The sequence below is a fragment of the Pseudopodoces humilis genome, chromosome 8 (assembly GCF_049639895.1).
Source record: "Pseudopodoces humilis isolate 2021_Gansu_Grassland_sample_001 chromosome 8, ASM4963989v1, whole genome shotgun sequence".
Lineage (NCBI taxonomy): Eukaryota > Metazoa > Chordata > Aves > Passeriformes > Paridae > Pseudopodoces > Pseudopodoces humilis.
Window position 1 is genome coordinate 3,996,807 of NC_142207.1, and position 18,433 is coordinate 4,015,239.

Genomic DNA, 18,433 nt, shown 5'->3' on the forward strand with positions numbered 1-18,433 from the left:
GGAAATCTCTCTCAACAGTCCTGACTCCTTTCCCTGAAATATATTGAAATGGCAAAGATGTAAAAATGTATTCACCCCATTTTTCTCAGAATGGGTAGAAGAAAATATGTGTCACACCCAAAAAAAAACAGGGATTATTTTCTGAATAAAGTGTATTTTTTTCTTTATAATCTTTGCACCATCAGCCACCTTTCTCCCACAGTAAAAGTCAGGGGGTAGTAAAAGCTGCAGAGGCACAAGAGGGTATTCCAGGTATTTAGAAGGACAGTTCTTATCTCAGACTCCCACATTCGCCCCTGAAATTTTCCTTTTGTGGCCTCTCAAAAAGGGCTTGGGCTGTGCCAGCCAAGGACCACCTGGCACAGACCCAGCCCTATCAGCTCATAAAGGTGAAAGAAGGAAAGAAGCATTATCATGGTACTATTTCCACCTGCACAGATGTAAATCAGGAGAGTTTGGGTGAAATTAGTGTATTAACATCAATGGAGGAAGTCTTGTGACCCTCAGTCAAAACCCAGCATGAAAAGTCTGTAACAGGCAGCCCTAAAAGGGAGATATGGATGGACTGGGAATTGACTTTGCTACCATAACTAAAATGAGAAGCAAAACACCCAGTCAATCCACTGTATATTGATTTATGTATTTCAGGATGAGGTACTGAAATAAATAGATATTTGTCCTTCCAATCTCTTGCTCTGTGGCCCCTGCTTTGTTTTCTCCTTTTAACTTTACCACACATTATCAATTTTTCTGAATTAATTCAAGGCATTTCTGGCAGCACATGATTAAAAAATTATCCATTTTTAATTGTTTTTCAGTGCAAGTAACGGTTGAAACTCAAGTCTGTTTAGTCTGCTTGAGAGCTGGGCATGGGTGGTAACAGGTTATTTCAACAGTTCAGGGCAAAAATGGGATCATCCACTTAACTCTGCAGTATCAGTGCAATTCATCTCAGTCCATAACAGATGACATGTTCAATAGAATATGTAAAGTATGCCTCCACCTAGTGATGACTATGTACAAATAATAGAAAATAATAATAATTATTCTATTACTTAAGAGAATCACAGTAATTGGCTCCCATTTTCCCAAATTAAAATGTGCTCTCATGCAAATATTCACATATACAAATGCACACTTTGCCTCCAGAAAAAATAGTTTAAAGCTCAATCTGTGATACTTTACCTGTAAACTCTGACTTGAGGGAGGCTAAACACATTCTTGGTTTTTAGTATATTAAAATTTCAAACAATATTGTATTTGTAGCAGTTGTGACTATTATGAGGACAAAAAGAATAAATGGGGGGGGGGTGACTTAAGTGCTGTGGATTTTCAGTGTTAAAGTTGTCTGGTAATTTATGTTTGATAGACTATTTCTACATGAAATGGTAAACAAACCACATCCCCTCCTTACAACATTTTTTGCCAAAGAAAATGTTTGCAAAAAAAAAACTTCTTGGATCACTGTGTTTTACAGATGCAATTGCAGACAGAGTGGCTGAAATTCCTAGGGATTTATTTACCCCAAATCAGACCAGAGGTTATGAAAGGAAAATAAATTTAAAAAAAAAAAAAATTGAAAAAAAAAAAAAAGAAAAAACCAACAGAAAACCTCTTAACACTAAAAAACCCCAGAACTCAAGAAATCCAGTCCTTTTACTGGATCTCAAACTTTTAACAGCTCCCATAATCCATATAAAAATAGTCTCTGACTGGGATCAATTGGAGGCGCATCCTCAAAATCAACAAACTTGAGAAGGAGGTTTGAAAAGTGAGGGTCCCAGGTGGAAAACGTTCTTGTGGCTTTTCCTTTCATCTGGGAACTACCTTAAATGGCTTCTGAAACCCACTGCTCCTGCATTACCATTTCAAAAAAGTCTCCCCATCCCATTAGTGGTCCATGAATCACAGTTTAGGAATTCCTGCTCAGCTGAAAACCAGAGGTGTAGTATCTAAAAGAGAGGGCAGGTCACTGCCTGCAGTTCTCCCCTTGCATTTAAATTGCCTCCCATTGTCCATGTAACACCTTCCAGCATCCAAAAAATATCCTGTCTGCAAAGAAATCACTCCTACACAAAAAAATGTGAGTCCCAAACCTCTCCCCTGGCATCCCTCTGCACACAAATTCAGAGAGAGGACAGCCAAGGCTCCCCATGCCAAGCCAATTCCACATATCTGCCTCAGTCATTAAAGAGAAACACAAAAAAATGGAGTCAAGTGGCTTCGCCAAGATTTTAAAAAATGTAGTGGCTGAATACAGAAATACCAGCACCAAACATGTAAACAAGTCAGATTTGATTATCTCTGAGTGAGTTCATTTAGGATTCGTTTTTCTCTTCTCTTTTTTTTTTTTTTTTTCCCCCAAGAGTTTGATAAATTAAGGGAATGTTTGGGCTCCTTTCAAGATCCTTTTTTTTTTGTTGTTCATATTAGCTTACATTAAGTTAAGAAATATGCAAAATCATAATGCTCTTAAATTAATTTAACTGTTTTCAGTTAGGAGAAGCATTAAACGTTAAAATAATAAATAATCAGGAAATCCAGTCTTCTCTTGCATTTCTTACATTTTTCTTTCAGCTGTTGATTGCCAGAACTAAGAAAATACCATTTTGCCCAGATCATGGGTGTATAAAACACAGCACCAAGGGTCACACTCACATCAGAGGTGCTTTATCAAATTCACCCTACTGACTATCTGTAGCCAAAATTTTTATTTCATGCTTTATCTTGAACCAGATAGTCTTTGTGAAGCTATTTACCTTTTCCCTATCAGCTGATCAGAAGATAATCAGCATTTTAAAGCATAAATTTACTACCTAAGGAATAATTTGGAGAACATGGGGATATTATTTAAAAAAAAAAAAAAAATTAGTTGATTCAGAAACCAGTTAAATAAATGTAAATTACAGACTGGTTTGGGTTGGAAGGGAAAGGTCACCTGTTCCAACCTCCCTGCCCTGGGCAGGGACACCCTCCTTTAGACCTGTTAATAGTCTGAATTACCCAGCCAGGCACCGATTTTGGCTGAAAGATGTTTTAACAATGCTCAGTGTCAGCACGGTGGGTGCAGAATGCCCTGCAGGATGAGTCCATGGGGAAAGAGAGAGCCCTGGTGGCACTGGGCACAGACTGGACAGGCCTGGCTGCCTTCCCTGTGCTCCTCCACTCTCCTCATATCCCTGCCTTCATCCCTACCCTCATCCACTGCCATCATCCCTGCCTGCATCCCTGCCCTCATCCACTGCCATCATCCCTGCCTGCATCCCTGCCCTCATCCACTGCCATCATCCCTGCCCTCATCCACTGCCATCATCCCTGCCTGCATCCCTGCCCTCATCCACTGCCATCATCCCTGCCCTCATCCACTGCCATCATCCCTGCCCTCATCCACTGCCATCATCCCTGCCTGCATCCCTGCCCTCATCCACTGCCATCATCCCTGCCTGCATCCCTGCCCTCATCCACTGCCATCATCCCTGCCTGGATCCCTGCCCTCCTCCACTGCCATCATCCCTGTTCTAATCCATTCCCTTCATTGCTGCATCCACTGTCTTCATCCATGTTCTCATCCCTTCCTTTCATCCCTTCCTGCATTCCTGTCCTCATCCCAGCTCTCATCCCTTCCCTTCATCCCTGTCCTCATCCCTTCCTGCATCCCTGTCCTCATCCCTTCCTGCATCCCTGTCCTCATGCATTCACTTTATCCCTTCCCACATCCATTCCCCTCCATCCCTGCCCTCATCCCTTCCCTTCATCCCTTCCCTTCATCCCTGCCCTCATCCCTTCCCTTCATCCCTTCCCTTCATCCCTGCTCTCCTCCCTGCCCGCCCGTTTGCTGCCCACGAGATGGCAGCAATATGTTTATGAATAATGCAGCAGAGGCTGCAGCCCGTTTCCATTGCGGGAGCTGCAGAGCGCCGCTCGCTCCTTCAGCTGCAAAACAAAGTAAAACCGCGCAAGCCCCCTCCTCCCCTCCCCGACCGCACAGTGAATTCACCGCTGTGAATTCGGCCAAAAAAACAATGGGAAAAATAAGCTGCTGCTCCTCTGTCACGCTGCCCGGGTCGCTTTCTCGTGTGGGGTCGGCGTTCTGCAAGGCACAAGGTGCTTCCTCTGCTCTCACAGATTTGTCCAGGTCCTTGTGCTCAGCCGTGCTTCTGTCCCTGACAAAATTATGTCACACGCACATTAAGCATTAACTGCTGCTATGTTTTATTTCTGCAGCACAGAAAATGCCTGTGGCTTGAAATAAATATTTTCTTTTCTGATGGACAAATAACATCTGCACTTGTGAAAGCTGCAAGCGTGGCTGTCACAGGCTAAGTGATTCAGATAATTTCTCGAGAAGCACATGTGTATGAGCACACACAGACACTCGTACCTATCACGGGCACTCACGTATCAGCACTTGCATTTGCCAAAGGATGGGCTCTTAAAAAGCATAGTGAGCTGTTACAATAATCACTTTTAGCAGACACACTTCTATGTACACATAATGTCAGATTGGGGGGAATGCACATCGTGAGATTTAACAATCAGCCTGGTTTCATGGAAAATTTAGGCTTGCTTTTCAATTGGATTTTGGAATTCTCCAGCGTTTAGAGAGACCCCAGGCCATGGCCTGCAGTGGGTACCACTCTGAGGTGATGTGCAGTGCCACAGACAGCAGCACCACAGCACCCTGGCTCAGGGCAGCTTCTGCTTCAGCCAGCCTTTCAAGCCTTTCCTAGACCTCCATGATTTGCTGAAGTTACACTTTTCAAGAGACTTTTTTTTCTCTGAAATATTTTTAGGATAATAATTGGGGGGGAAAAAAAATGTATCTGCCTAGGTAATATCATATTTAGCTACAAATCAAAGTTTTTTTGAGAATTTTGCATCTTATTTCAAGAAGTCAACTATAGCAAAATATTGTTGATCAGGAGTAGACCTCACTATTGCTTTTCAGCAATTACACCTTTTTCACATCATTAAAATAGCTGTAATTAGATTTTAATACTTTCTTTTAATGATATCAAAATACTAATGTTCTGATTCTGTAGCCACAAAATACACAAGGCCTTAGTGACATAATTAAAGGTTTGTGTTCCCCCAAAGCAGACTCAGAAACCTCAGCAAGTGAGACAAATAGATTAATTATAACATTGTGACACCTCTAACTTAGCTATTTGGTTTGTCCTTTTTATGAATAAAGTTGCTGCTCCTTGAAATCCTATTACAGAGGTTAAATTGGTAAAGTCCCCTAAAATTCTATTACAGAGGTTGAAGACTCAGTTTCCCAAACTTTTTAAATGCATAATGCTGTCAGTCGAGTTTCCTCCTGTTGATTGTTTGTCTATTTCCAAATTGATTATAGCTTGAATATTGAACTGTCAAAATATTGAAATATTTTTGTATGTTATAGAAATGGTTTTTTTCATTTTTTTTTAAGGTTTCTTATACAAATGATGCCAAAGTCCTTACAGTTTGTGTGTTCCTGTCCTTGTTATAGCTTTGTTTGTATCACAGGGGTAATGACATCTGTCCCTCTTTCTGTCACTTTTTTGGGGGGGAAACTGGCTTTATTACCTGATATTTCTTATAAAATGAATCACATCAAGAATTTCTGTGGCCATGATGACTGAGAAATCTGAAATCCAGCTCACTTTCCACACATGCTCTTTGGGCTAACATGAGTAACATCAGACTGAAGAGTGAGACACTGGTGAGAGAAGGTCAAAGCCTGACCATTTTTCACCCAACACTTCTGAAAGAAAGGTAGAACTTCATATTCCAGAGTGTTCCAGTTACCAGACTCTTGCTTATTCTCAGTTAGATAAGGATGTTTTCCTTCCTCAGCTAATTTTTCTGCCTGTTCTGTTCTTTACTAACCAGGGACATCTCGACACCTCCTTGGGTCCCAGAGCAGCTCCTGTCAATACAGGTGAAGTGGTTACACTTAAAACTTTCTCAAACACAAAAAATAAATTAAACAACAAAAAATAAAATTATCAAAGATCTCTAAAGCTCTCTCCTCCTCATCACCTTAAAATATCGCATTAGAGTATTTAGAAGCCAAAGTGACTTCTCAATTGTATAAGGTTTAAAATGCATATTGTGTGCAATTTTCTACTTCCTGTAAAACTTTCCTAACAATCAAGGCTGGTTTTCCTCTTTCACTGTGTACTCTCACTCATACTTTTCACTTTTGATCACCAAAATATACATTAAATCTTATGTGACATTCAAAGTAAAAGAAATTAAGAAAAATACAACTGAATGCATGGAAAAAAAAATGCATTCATGGGTTTTAGATCAGAAAATTGTAGACATGTTGAGAAATCAGAAGATTATCTGCATTCATTGTTTAGGTTTTACTGAATATTTTGGCAGGAGCTTTGCCAGTAAGGTCATTAACAAGGGAATTAGAAGAGAACTAGAACCACAATTGTGAGGCTGTTCCACATTGCTGTGCTCAAGATCTCCAGCTTACAACAATAGAAATGGTGTTCATGCAAAAATCACAGAAAGGTTTGGGTTGGAAGGGACCTTAACTGGTCTCATTCCATGGGCAGGGACACCCTTCACACTCCAAGCCCCATCCAACCTGGCCTTGGACACATCCAAGGACAGGGCAGCCACTGCTTCTCTGGGCACCCCGTGCCAGGCCCTCACCACCCTCACAGGGAAGAATTCCTTCCCAATATCCCATCTAACCCTGCCCTCTGGCAGTGGGAAACAATTTCCCTTTGTCCTGGAACTCCAGGTGCCCAAAGTGGGAGTCCCACCTCCCTCAAACTGATAGCCATGCTTCTTTTGAAGACGAAGACCATTCCTTGTTTTTGTGTTTTTTTTAAAAAAAAAGTTTGTTATTTAAAGAATCTCTTTCTGACACCACCTAATGACTGTGTGGTGTGGCCAAGTCTTTTAATTAGGCAATAACATATTCAGGTCTCTGGGATAGAAATTAAACCCCAGCCACAGCAGTGAGGTCCAGAAGTGGACAAAAGAGTGTTTTAAGATCACAAGAGGTGAGTAGCAGATTCAAAGCCAGCAAAGGCTCCTGCACAACTTGGAGCTGAATGCAAGAGCACTCTCAGGCTCAGGAAATGGGACTAACTCTGGGATAGGTTTTGGGTGGGAACACGCTCCAGCTGCTGATAAGGACCACCACAAGACTGCAAGGTGGCTTTTGTAGATTTCCCTCCTCTGCACAGCATTTATGTTTAAAAACACACAAAGAAACCCAAATACCAATCCCAACCCAAGCCCCTCCACATTGCGCTCTCAGTGCTTCCTCTGGAGAGATCGTGGAAACAAAAGTGATCCCTCCCATGGCAAAAAACAGTGACTTAAACCATTCCTGGGAGGCATCCAGACAGTATCCTGATCCTACAGTATGTGGAACAAAATAGCTTATCATTCAGATTATGCGCCTGGACAAAGCTGGAGAGCTTCAAGGACAAGGGAGTTACCCAGGATCAGCACCACAAATGTTATTATATATGAAACAGCTGCAAGATAAATTCTTTCATATTACACATAGGTGCAGTTGTACTTTCAGCTGTCTCACTGTTGGAATACTGTAGGCCTTATACAGCTTTCTCTATTTGTAAAATACACTTACACTTCTTAGTTGGGTATGATTGAGTAACCTTTTACATCTGCAGTGCACTGAAACAAAAAACGCTATCACGCCACATCTGTGGCAAGAGCCCAGCCATACAACCCCAGAAATTCCTCAAATGAAACCTTCCTAAAAAGTGAACTTGGTGAACAGGGTAAAATTATGACTAAAGAAACCAAAAAATGCCTGTTAGTTAAATGAATGGTGCTATTAAGAGAACAAAGCCACTTCATAGGTTCATAAATATGCTGCTCGCGACCTTTTTTGTACTTTTCACCTCTCTCCTACTTTTCCTTTTCTTTTTTGAATTATCTGAGAGAAACCTCCCAAAACCTCTTCAAGGAAGCAGTGTACAACCACAGGGCTTTGTGCTAATGAACCCCCGGAATTAAAAATCCAGAGGTCAAGAGCACATCTTCCATGGAGTCTGGGCTGAATTTCAAATTAAAAGGCTGTTTGACTTAGAAGTTGAGTAAAAGAGGGGGAAAGAATAAGATCCAATTGAAAAGTTTACTAGAAGTAGGAAATATGGAATATTGGAAAAAAATCTGCAAATTAGCCTCGTTACTGGTGTTTCAACAGCCATATCAGTGCTGACTGAAAAGCAGCCCATTAAGTTATTTTCTTTTTTGATAACCCACATCAAAAAACACCTTCCCAATATCAAACTACGTAAAAAAAAAGGCAAGGGAAGAACAACAGAGCGACACAGGCACTGTTCCTGTTCCAGTTGCTGACTGACAACACTGCCATCCTTTAACATGGTTTTATTTAGTTATTACAACCATCTCTCTGTAAATGACACTTAGGATTATTTAAGATTATGTTGTAATCCTTTTAATCCTCAGTGCTTTAAATTTCAGGCTAAACACCAAAGAGCAAACTAGCACTTAGCAGAAATATTTAAAGCATGTGATTTGAACATAAATCTTCTTTTATTCAGCACTCCTCCGATGAAGACCTAGTGCATCACATCACTCAGCCAGCAAGAACAAACAGCAAGTATCTCACTGAAAGCTGCTACCTTTCCTCACATCATGGGAAGCTGTTTCTAGCCAGGTCTTTTCCTTGGTGCCTGTTACATCATCAATAAAATAAATGAGAGGAAATCAGGAGATTATATTCTATGAGACATGCATATTTTCAGTTATTATTAACGAAAAGTTGAGGGGGAAAAAAAACCCCACATAATCTGTTCATCAAGAGCAGAAATAGACTGCATGCACAAATTGGATAGTGTGAGACAGATCAGACTTATCCTGTTAAAAAGGGAGTAGCTCAATTAAAATGAGAGGAGTAACATTGCTGAAAACATCATGATCAAGACCAGAAACCCAAATCTTCCTGCCTGAATATCATTTAGTTGCAGTTTCCTCTTTTTTTTTCTCCCTGCATCGATCATGTTTCCAATTAGTTTTTCTTTATGATACTCCTATGCTCCATCTCCTTGCTGCTATCCATTAAGTGTCATCTGCTTAGATTTTAAATCCAAGATTTCCTTCTTTTTCTTCAACCCAAAATTTAAATAGTAATTTTCCATTTATGATCTATAATTCATGAACTCAAATTGAGCACCCTTGCTAAATCAAACGCAAAATTTTGCACCTACTCCTAATACAACACATTAGCACAAAGCAACCACTGCTCTGTCTGAATGAGAAAATAAGGTTTTACTAGAAAGTAATGAAAAAAAAAAAGCCAACTATGTTTTGATGGGCTTTGAAGATATAATTATACTTATTTCTGATCTTTTCAGAGTTAAGCATCTAATATGTTTAATCAAATAGCAATGCAATGCATCTATATTTAGCTTGCAAAAAAAAAAAAAAGAAAGAAAGCATTAAAGAAAGCCACCCATGTTGTTTTCATTTGAACAAACCTATGAATAAGTAGACACACACTATCAATTTTATTCCCACCCACGAGGAATAAGTAGATCAGAAGAAGTGTTTCCTGAAATATTCAGTTTCCAGGTACAAACTGACCTCTCTGCTTTCGAACTCGCCTTGGATTCCCTCCAGACTATCTCACAAATCTTCGCTCCCTCTCCAGTCCCCTTCCCACTCTATCTGCTCATGTAGCACCAGTCTCATTCAGTCCCTTCCTTTCCCAAAATGTCACCACTACTGGTGCCAAAGCCTTCTCCTCTTTCGCTCTTACCATCTGGCACAATCTTCTTGTAGCTCTCTGTCTAAACAATGCTCCATCCCTTTTCAAAATGTGTCTTAACATATGTCCTTCCTCCCATGCTTTTACTTCTTAATGTCTCTCCCACTCACTTATTGGCTTGATGAAGACACATTTTAATGGGTTCAAACAGTAGTGCATGAGTTTCCTTTCTCACATTATTCTGATTCAGTGGAGTTACACCTCACACGAACAGAAGTGAGAAGAAAATGCATTGCAGAGCCTTCGTACCACCAGTTTGGTAAATCAATATCAGAGCTTCGTTTGTCTTTACTTTGGAAATGTATTAGCTGCAATGAATCACCGCTCCAAAACGCATTTCCAAACAGGAATTTTGCTTACTGCAAAAGGAGAAATAAACCCTAGAAGCTCAGAAGACCTGTCAGTGTGCTCAGGGGGTTGCAGGAGTGAAGGCTAAGGTTATACTTAATCACATTCCAAGTGAAAAAGCTGAAGATTGACAGCAAAACCAAAATATTTATTCTAAAAATACCTAGGAAATGACAAAGCCCCAAGTGTTGTCTCAAGACAACCTGAAAGATGTGGGGGGTATAGAAGCATAGGTCTCGCTGTCTCGGAAAAGACGAATTTTTCTAAATATTCCATGTGCTTTAGAAAGATGTCTAGAAAAATAAACCTTGAAAAAGCCTCTGTAACACCCAGTTGACCCAAAGAGATTTCTTTTTAAGAAGCCACGTACAGGCCCTTAGGGGTTTTTTTTTTTATGTGTAGTGGTATTTTTTTTTATTCCACCCCAGACCCAGACACAGTTGGTTCCTCCAGCATGTTTCACTGGTCATGATGCCAAAGGACTCTCTGGTAACTAACAGGATCTTGACCCTGACATGTTCCCTCCTGCGTCTCTCCCCCCTTTATTTCTTGTGTTGTTAAACATTTTAAATGTTAGAACTCTGGGAAACAACTTGGCTCATAGAGAATAATATTTTGATGTGGCTTGATGCAACATTTAGTGAAACAGAAAAAAAACAACAAATCCTTTCTGCTGATATTCATGGGAGCTGGATTATGTCCAAAACCTGAAGATGTTGCAATAAACTATTTTAGCCCCTAGATCCTGGAATGTTAACCTTGCAGTAATGCTTTTCCCCTCCTTTCATCTTCTTGGGCCTTGATCCTCCCTTTCAATTCAATGGGATTTGGATGAAGGAATTAAATAATATTATTTTCCATCAATGAAGAATAGTCCTGTGAGAAATACATGTCCTTCTCTGCTGGCCCTGACAGAGGCAAGCTTTTAAAATCCTCCCCTCCCCTCGCAGAAGTGAACCTGGGTCATCACCGTCTGAGGACCCTGAGCAGCAATAAAAATAAACAGAGTAACCGCACTGCGTTGGAGCCGTGCTTGTATAAGCAGTTTGAAGAAGTTGTGTTTATGGAAGTCCTCTAGGTCAAGATTCTAGGCCTGAACCCAAAGCAATTACCTACTAAGTTTTAAAAACAAATTGAATATAGAGCATTAATCAATAAATCAACAGGTTCTCAAGCGTTTAGGAGACTCAGTCATCAGAAATCCTTCTCTTAGAAAAATAGTAAACCGATGCTGGATAAAGTGTTACACTCCTTTACTGGTAAGGAAAATGCTGTATTAAATCAGGCTCTAGTTATTAAAATCAGGGAAATAAAACCTACCTCTTCACAGAGTTCAGACTCAAATGAGCAGTGGAATTCTTTGCCTCTTACCTGAAAGACATTCTTTCTGCTGGATTTCTCTGAGGTCCACTCAATGCGAGCACCACACAAATCCACACACTCAGGTTTGTATCCCGGTTTCTGGAAAAGAAAAAAAAATAAAAAATCAACATGAATATGGCCTGACTTTTCACAAATGGGGAGAGTTATCAGATAAAACAAGAATAGATCAAGTTAAAGTGACAGAATGTTGTAACACAGCTGCTGATACTACTGAAAAGAGCTCATTATATACCGTGGTATTGTTAAATAACCACTCTTGGGGTGTCTTAGTGCAGAAATAAAGTTCTTATATTAGAACATCATTTTAAAAGCAATTAAATGGTTTAAAAAACAGTCTAGTGTAACATATAGTAGATCAAAACCCAAATGCAGACACATGGACCAGCTATTTTCAATGCTTACTTTGCCAAACCCTCTTGAAGAGTCATTGAGTTTAAAGGAAAAATTTTGTGGGTTTTCCAAATGCAAACTTAAACTGATGCAACTGGAAAGGACAGAAATTAGACAAGAACACACATCGTATCTCTAAGACAAGCTATCTCCTTTCTCCAAATAAATTATCATTTCTTGTTCCTAAAAAAGGAAGAAAAGACTTTGAGGGCATGTGTGACACCCAGAAAGAGCTCAGCACAAGGGCTGATACTTCTCAGTGTCAGTCCACGCATCCTGGAGTGACACAGCTCTGCCTCCCCTGCTCCTCCATATGGATGCAAGTAATTCAAAGAGCAGATTTGTTTGCCTGTATCATTTACGTTGCTGGGAGTTGGTGTAAAGCACAATAATCCTCATTTGCCATCGAAGCTCCTTCTCCAGGGACTCTGCCTGTGCAGCAGTTCTGGCAAAGCTCATGTAGGCTTTGTAGATTGGGTTGCTGCACATCCTACTCAACAGAAAAAATAGTACTCTTAGCAATAAAAAGCACCACTAACTCCCTTTTGGGTAGGGGATGGAGTGATAGCCACATAATTTAATTAATCAGCTTGATGCAACTATTTTCTCTGCTGCACTTAAGCCACAGTTACCCTAAAAATGTCATTAGTGATACAGAAAACAGACTTTATAGAGTTAAGAGTGGCCAGTCCAGCACCAGCCACAGATTTCCAAAAACTGCTCACTGAATTTCTCTGATGTTGTTATTAAAGCCTAAAGTATGTGCATTCTCCAGGATGCCTTTGAGATGGGAGGAAAGAACCTATTTAGGTTAAAAGGAGCAAAGAGATCCTGGTCAAGTGATTTGCAGGCGTAGTCTCTGGAAGCTTTCAGTACTGGGATTGTAATTATGTTCTCCAATTGCCAAACCATAAAACCATGATGGTTAAGCTCCACTAAAACTGACAGCCCTGTGTGCCTTTGTTCCTTTTTTTTTACTATTATTATTATTAACTTTTTTTAATAGAAGAAATATACTCTTCAAAACAGAAGGATGTTCTTGTGGTTAAACCACTGGAAGAAAAGAGCTTGGATTTCTTTTTCCCCACCTCTGCCTCAAATTTCCTGCCTGGCCTCTGACAAGAGCTTAGTCTTTCCAATTTTTTATGAACAGATCAAAACTGCAACACTGAGACTTGGTTTTGCAAAAATGTTGTGAAATTTAGTCAGCTAATATTTGAGTGGCAAAAAATGACAAAATTGGAAATAAACCCAAGCACCGATATATTAAGCATAGCAAATAAATATTCAAATTGTGGAGAAAATTAATGAGTTTTCAATATTCCAATACTTTTATAAATAGGGCTATGAGGCTTAGATCCTCTCCAGGACTCCATGAAATGTCCAGATCTGCACCACACAGGCAGCTCTGCAATCCATCAGGAACACACAACACGGGCTTCTCAAAGTGGGTAATCTTACTTCCTTTGGAAATAAAAAAAAAATTGCCCACATGGATAGTTTGGGTCTGAAAATACTTTCACAAAGAGGGGCAGCTTTCTGCCAGCAGCAGAAAGAGTTGAGAAATTTTGGAAACACATGATGAGATTAAAAGAAGAGATTAACATGTAGACAAAGAAACAGAAACAGTTTTTTGATAGTGAACATTACTGGGCTACAGAATATTTTCCTCACAAAAACTGTCATGGAACACTGAAGGGACAAAAAACAATGAAAAGCCCAGAAAGGTGTTGCAGGAAGATGGAATAGTGAACCCAATAGTATCCCTAATTTCTATTATTGTCCAAAAATATATGCAACAGCATAACCTGGACCGTTTGTGCACCCAGTGAACACACACTGTGATTTTGCTGCTGTTGCACTACTCTGGAGTTTGTTTACAGCTCTGATTTTGTAACAAGCAGAAGAAAAGTACAAGCATGTGCATCTCCCTCTTCAGAAAGGATGGGATGCAGGCTTGTGGTGTGGGAAAGATGAGCAGGCTTCTGCTATGTGCAATAATTATTTGAGTCAGTCTCTTTCTCTGGGGGAAATAAATATGAATTGAGCAACCTGGTCTCCATCCCCGTAGCAGGGAAGTGGAACAAAATGATCTTTAAGGTCTCTTCCAACCAAAACCATTGTATGATTCTATGAAAGCTTATCCTTTGGAGAATTTATCGGTTCTGACCTCAATGTGTCTATGAACTCCTGGATATGGCATAAAGTCTGAAGCTTCTGATGAACATTTCATGTGAAATCATTCAGATCCATCGAGCCTGTAACTGCCCATCACTCTTGTGCTGCACACCTGGGGAGCACCCACTGAAACCCACCAGAACCCCAGGAAATCCATGGGAAATTCATTTTGTCCCAAGCATTTCCCTGCTACAGAGTTACTTATGCAACACCCAGAGACCCTGGGAGGGAGCAAGTTAAGGTGACTGGGAAGCCTGAGCTCTCCACGTCCTTGCTTTGTGCTCTGCAGTCAGAGCAATTATGTTATATCAATGTTGTTGCAGGGGGTTATGCTGTAAATTGATACAAGTGTCTGCTACGATGAAATCTTCCTAAACATGAATATGGATTTCAGCAGCATTTTCACTCGCTAAATTACTTTGCAGATGGGCTAATAACCTGAGGTTAAAATAACCTCTGTTGAATAAACTATCCGAGGGAATAAACTGACTACATTTTCTTGGTCAGAAAGACCAACTGATGATAGAATTTAATGCTGGTAAGGAGGAATGGAGCTGTGATTCATTTAGATCACAATGTCCTTATTTTAAAATGAAGAGCTAGTTAAATTCATAAGAATGGTTAAAAAAACCAAAATACAAAAACCAAAACCCAAACAAAAAACCCAAAACAAACACCAGAGAAATAGTATATTAAAGCCAGGACCACAAATGATCAAGGCAGCAGCAAAAGTTAATGATTTAGCTACATGGGATGCAAACTTGCATTTTCAGTAGTATTTGTAAACAATCTCATTTTCTGAATCTCTCCTCTGTGTGCTTTAACTGCTGTGCTCTATCCAATAAGTCCAGATTTTGTCACCAGCTTCACCAGAAAGCAAAACAACAGATCCCAGTCCTCTCCATGCAAAGCAAGAGCAAAGTTGCCACAGTGGGTCCTGCACCTACAGTCACACACAGGAACAGCAAAACCTCCTTTTAGATATTGCTAGTTCTTTGATTAAAACATTACTAAAGATTTATGCAGGATAGAATTTTAGATCACCTCTAAATGCTGTTTAGTCCCATTCTCATGAAAAGAGGTATGATTAGAGGTGCTCCCATTTCCCTCTCTCCTGTTGCATTTGTTTGCTGAAATATCATTCCTCTTTTAATGATGCTGTCTTAGTCTAAATTTTTGCTCCAAGTACAGTATTTAATAATTAATGAATTAATATCTTTAGAATACAAAGGAAGTTTAATCTTTTTGTTAAGTCACATCATTTTCCTGCTAACAATAAAAATGCTTTGTTATAACTCATATTATTGTGAATGAACATCGCTTCTCTTACATTATTTAATTAATGGTTGAGTTTCCCTCTTTTCCAAAGTAAACTAAAACTAGAAAAATAAAATAAAATGTAATAAATAAATGTAAATAAATGGCTCCTAATGAATCTTTTTTTTTTTTTGTAATAGTCCTTTTCCAGTATCAAAATTATATCTGGTTGTTTGCAAAGGAAATAAGCACTGCATTTACTTTATCAGATTAAATAAGCATGGCAGTTTAGTTTTTTTTGATGTGCAAAATTTGGGTTTAGGAAATTGGGTTATAAGATTTTGAACACTGACAGCTCTTGTTGTTTTCAAGCTTTACCCAATTTGTTTATTTACTGTTACATTTAAGTTTCATGCAACAGACAGAAAAATTTAACTTTAACAGATTTTTCTCACCTAGTGAACATTGAGTCACAGCCTCAGAGTACAAATAAGCATGGAATAAAACAAAAAAAAAACCCACTTTTTTATTTTATTCCCCAGAATGGGAAAAATACAGGCTCAATATGTCTGTGTTCTTCCTAACACAGGAGGCAGGAGATTTTATCTCCCTGATAAAATGAACACTGGTGGTGACTGAGGCTTCAGGGAAAGGGACTGACCTCTCAGAAGGTCCCGTTTCATAACACACCATAACATAACAAACATCACTTTTTTAGTTAAACCATTTGATATCTGGGCCAAAACCCCATTCTCCAGGCAGGTCTAGTTTAGTATCCAAATCCCTAAAGAACTCATGGGGATTTTATCCATGTTGAGGAGTCTCAGAGTAAAATCAAGCCTCCTGTGTGTTAAATTTCCACTGGTTCATATATCTCCTGGAATTTGGGTGAGGGTTTGCCAAGAGAGGGAAGAGGTAGCAGGTAGAGGTGTAAGACACCTCTTAGTAAATTATAAGAATAGTTCTAATGAGTTCACCTTAGACATTTTAGTTTTTCCAAATAGCATGAAAGTCAAATTTAAGGAAAACAGGTCATTCTGAAAAAAAAATAATTCAAACTTTTCTGTTTTCATGGCTACAGAGAAGTATTTTACAGAAGGGCTAGCACAAGCACAAGCAGAAAGTGCAAGATTTAACCCTTTATTTATTTTTATTATTTCATCCCTTAGTTCTGGGGTTCTTTTCCTACAAAACTCACCTTTTTTCAAAAAATATAAGGCATGAAAAGGTGCTCTTTAAGGCTGATTTTATGACAGGTGGCATTGATAGATCTAGGATTTATAGAAGAATGGTTTGCATCACCTGCCACAGCAAAAATAACTTATTGTTTGTGACTCCTGCCAAAGAGAGCACCTTTGCGGCCACCCATCACGCCAATGAGATTTGGCAGGTTCGATCAGGCCTTGAGAGCCTTTCACAACAGGGCTCTGTCAAACCCTCCCTTCACTGCCCCACAGTGTCACAGAGCCACCAAATCTCCCTTTTGCTGCCCACGCCGAGGTTGGGCGGTGCCCAGCACCAAGGGGACACGCGCCGCTACCGCTCGCGCCACAGCGCTGTCACATCTCCCCAGACGAAGATGGGTGGCCTTTCCTTGGGGCACAATAAAAAGGTACTGCAAATTTCACTTTGTAGTAACTACAGGCTACAGAAATTGCATTAGCTGCATTAGATGGAGTCATAGAAATATTCAGGAAGGTTAGAGGGATATGGTGGGTGTCACATTTATACTGTGATAAAAAATCACTTTGCTAACTTAGAATGTTTTCTGCTTTGGTAACACCCTATATTAAGGTGCCACTTATAAATAATTTATTATTATTTATTAATGTATAAGCCACTTTATAGGATGGTAGATAACAACTTAAATTCATGTATTAAAGATGCACATGCATGGTTTAATACAATTTACGCCTCACAATATCCTTTGCAACAGATTCTCATCGCATCATCTGTTCAGCATTTATTACTAATGCATTTTATAACACACTTTATAATACGTCATTTGGGGAAGTAGCTGCATTTAGTGATCATTTTCATAAATAAGAATAAAGCATTTATAAGTGGCACCTTAATTTAAAGTGTTACCTTCACATTACCGGGCAGTCACTCACCATTTGTCTCACTTAGCAATTACTCTCAAAATGCACCTCTTAATAAAGGACATGCTGTGTCCTATTTCCTCACATACACTACATCTGATTAAGAGCTTATCAAAGCATTTTTCCTTCATCTTCTCTCAAACCTTTGAAGTTGCCAGCTCAGTCTAAATTTTGTCTTTTGTAAACACCAAAATTTTTATATTGAAATAATAGCTGCCAGGAGATTGAGGATATTGGATGGTTGATTGCCTACCAGGTTGGCCAGCGCTGGCTGCTTGGATTCTTTGTAGAATTCCATTTTCCGAGCAGTAAGAACAATCCAGGAAGTGGACCAATTTTTCCTTACAAAGAAAATTTAAAAAAAAAAATTAAAAAAGGAAAAAAATCTGTGAGGCATTTAAGCAGGAGGTAAAAGATATTTAATTTGTAGACTTGGCTTTTAATTATTTAAACTTAATATATATCAATATGTATGCATGTCAGAAACAAAAATGATCTAAAATCAATATTTCAACAAATTTCCATCAACGCTGATGGAGTACCACCATCCTAATTATACCCAAAATGTAACCTATCAAAGCTTGAAGGGCTTCTTTCTCCTCATTCATACTTTGAAGCCCATTTGTGTTTCTTTTTTGCCATGGTGTCAAATGAAAATGGTGAGATTATTCACACATACTCAGAGTTCACATGTAGAGGACTCCGAAATAACTGGTGCCCTTCTGGTACTTAACACTTAAAATTAAACTGAGAAGGAAAAATGTTGATTTGACTATACAGAGCTCAGTAAAACCCTGTTTTGAAAGGTCCCAAATATTTTTTCCTTTCCCTAAATTATAAGTTTACAGGAGTGCAAGGAATATAAGAACAATATCTGAGGAAGGTTTGAGTAACCATTAAACATCAGGAGTTCACAGTACAGCCCTAGAGAACTGACAAACTGCTGGGGCTGGGGAGAAGTAAAAATACACATGGACATGTGAAAGAATGTCCCCTGATA

General features: G+C 39.3%; 1 protein-coding gene across 3 annotated transcripts in view; it reads right to left on the minus strand.

The window, feature by feature from the left end:
- The window catches only part of ARHGAP15 (Rho GTPase activating protein 15), a 322,272-nt gene that overhangs the window by 252,817 nt on the left and 51,022 nt on the right, over window positions 1–18,433 (minus strand). For all 3 annotated transcript variants that reach the window (XM_014249190.2, XM_088059241.1, XM_005519597.3), the window contains 2 exons: window positions 17,687–17,774; window positions 11,495–11,584 (listed from right to left, as the gene is read on the minus strand). In XM_014249190.2, the coding sequence (XP_014104665.2) occupies window positions 11,495–11,584; window positions 17,687–17,774 (178 nt within the window). The remainder of the gene's footprint in view (window positions 1–11,494; window positions 11,585–17,686; window positions 17,775–18,433) is intronic.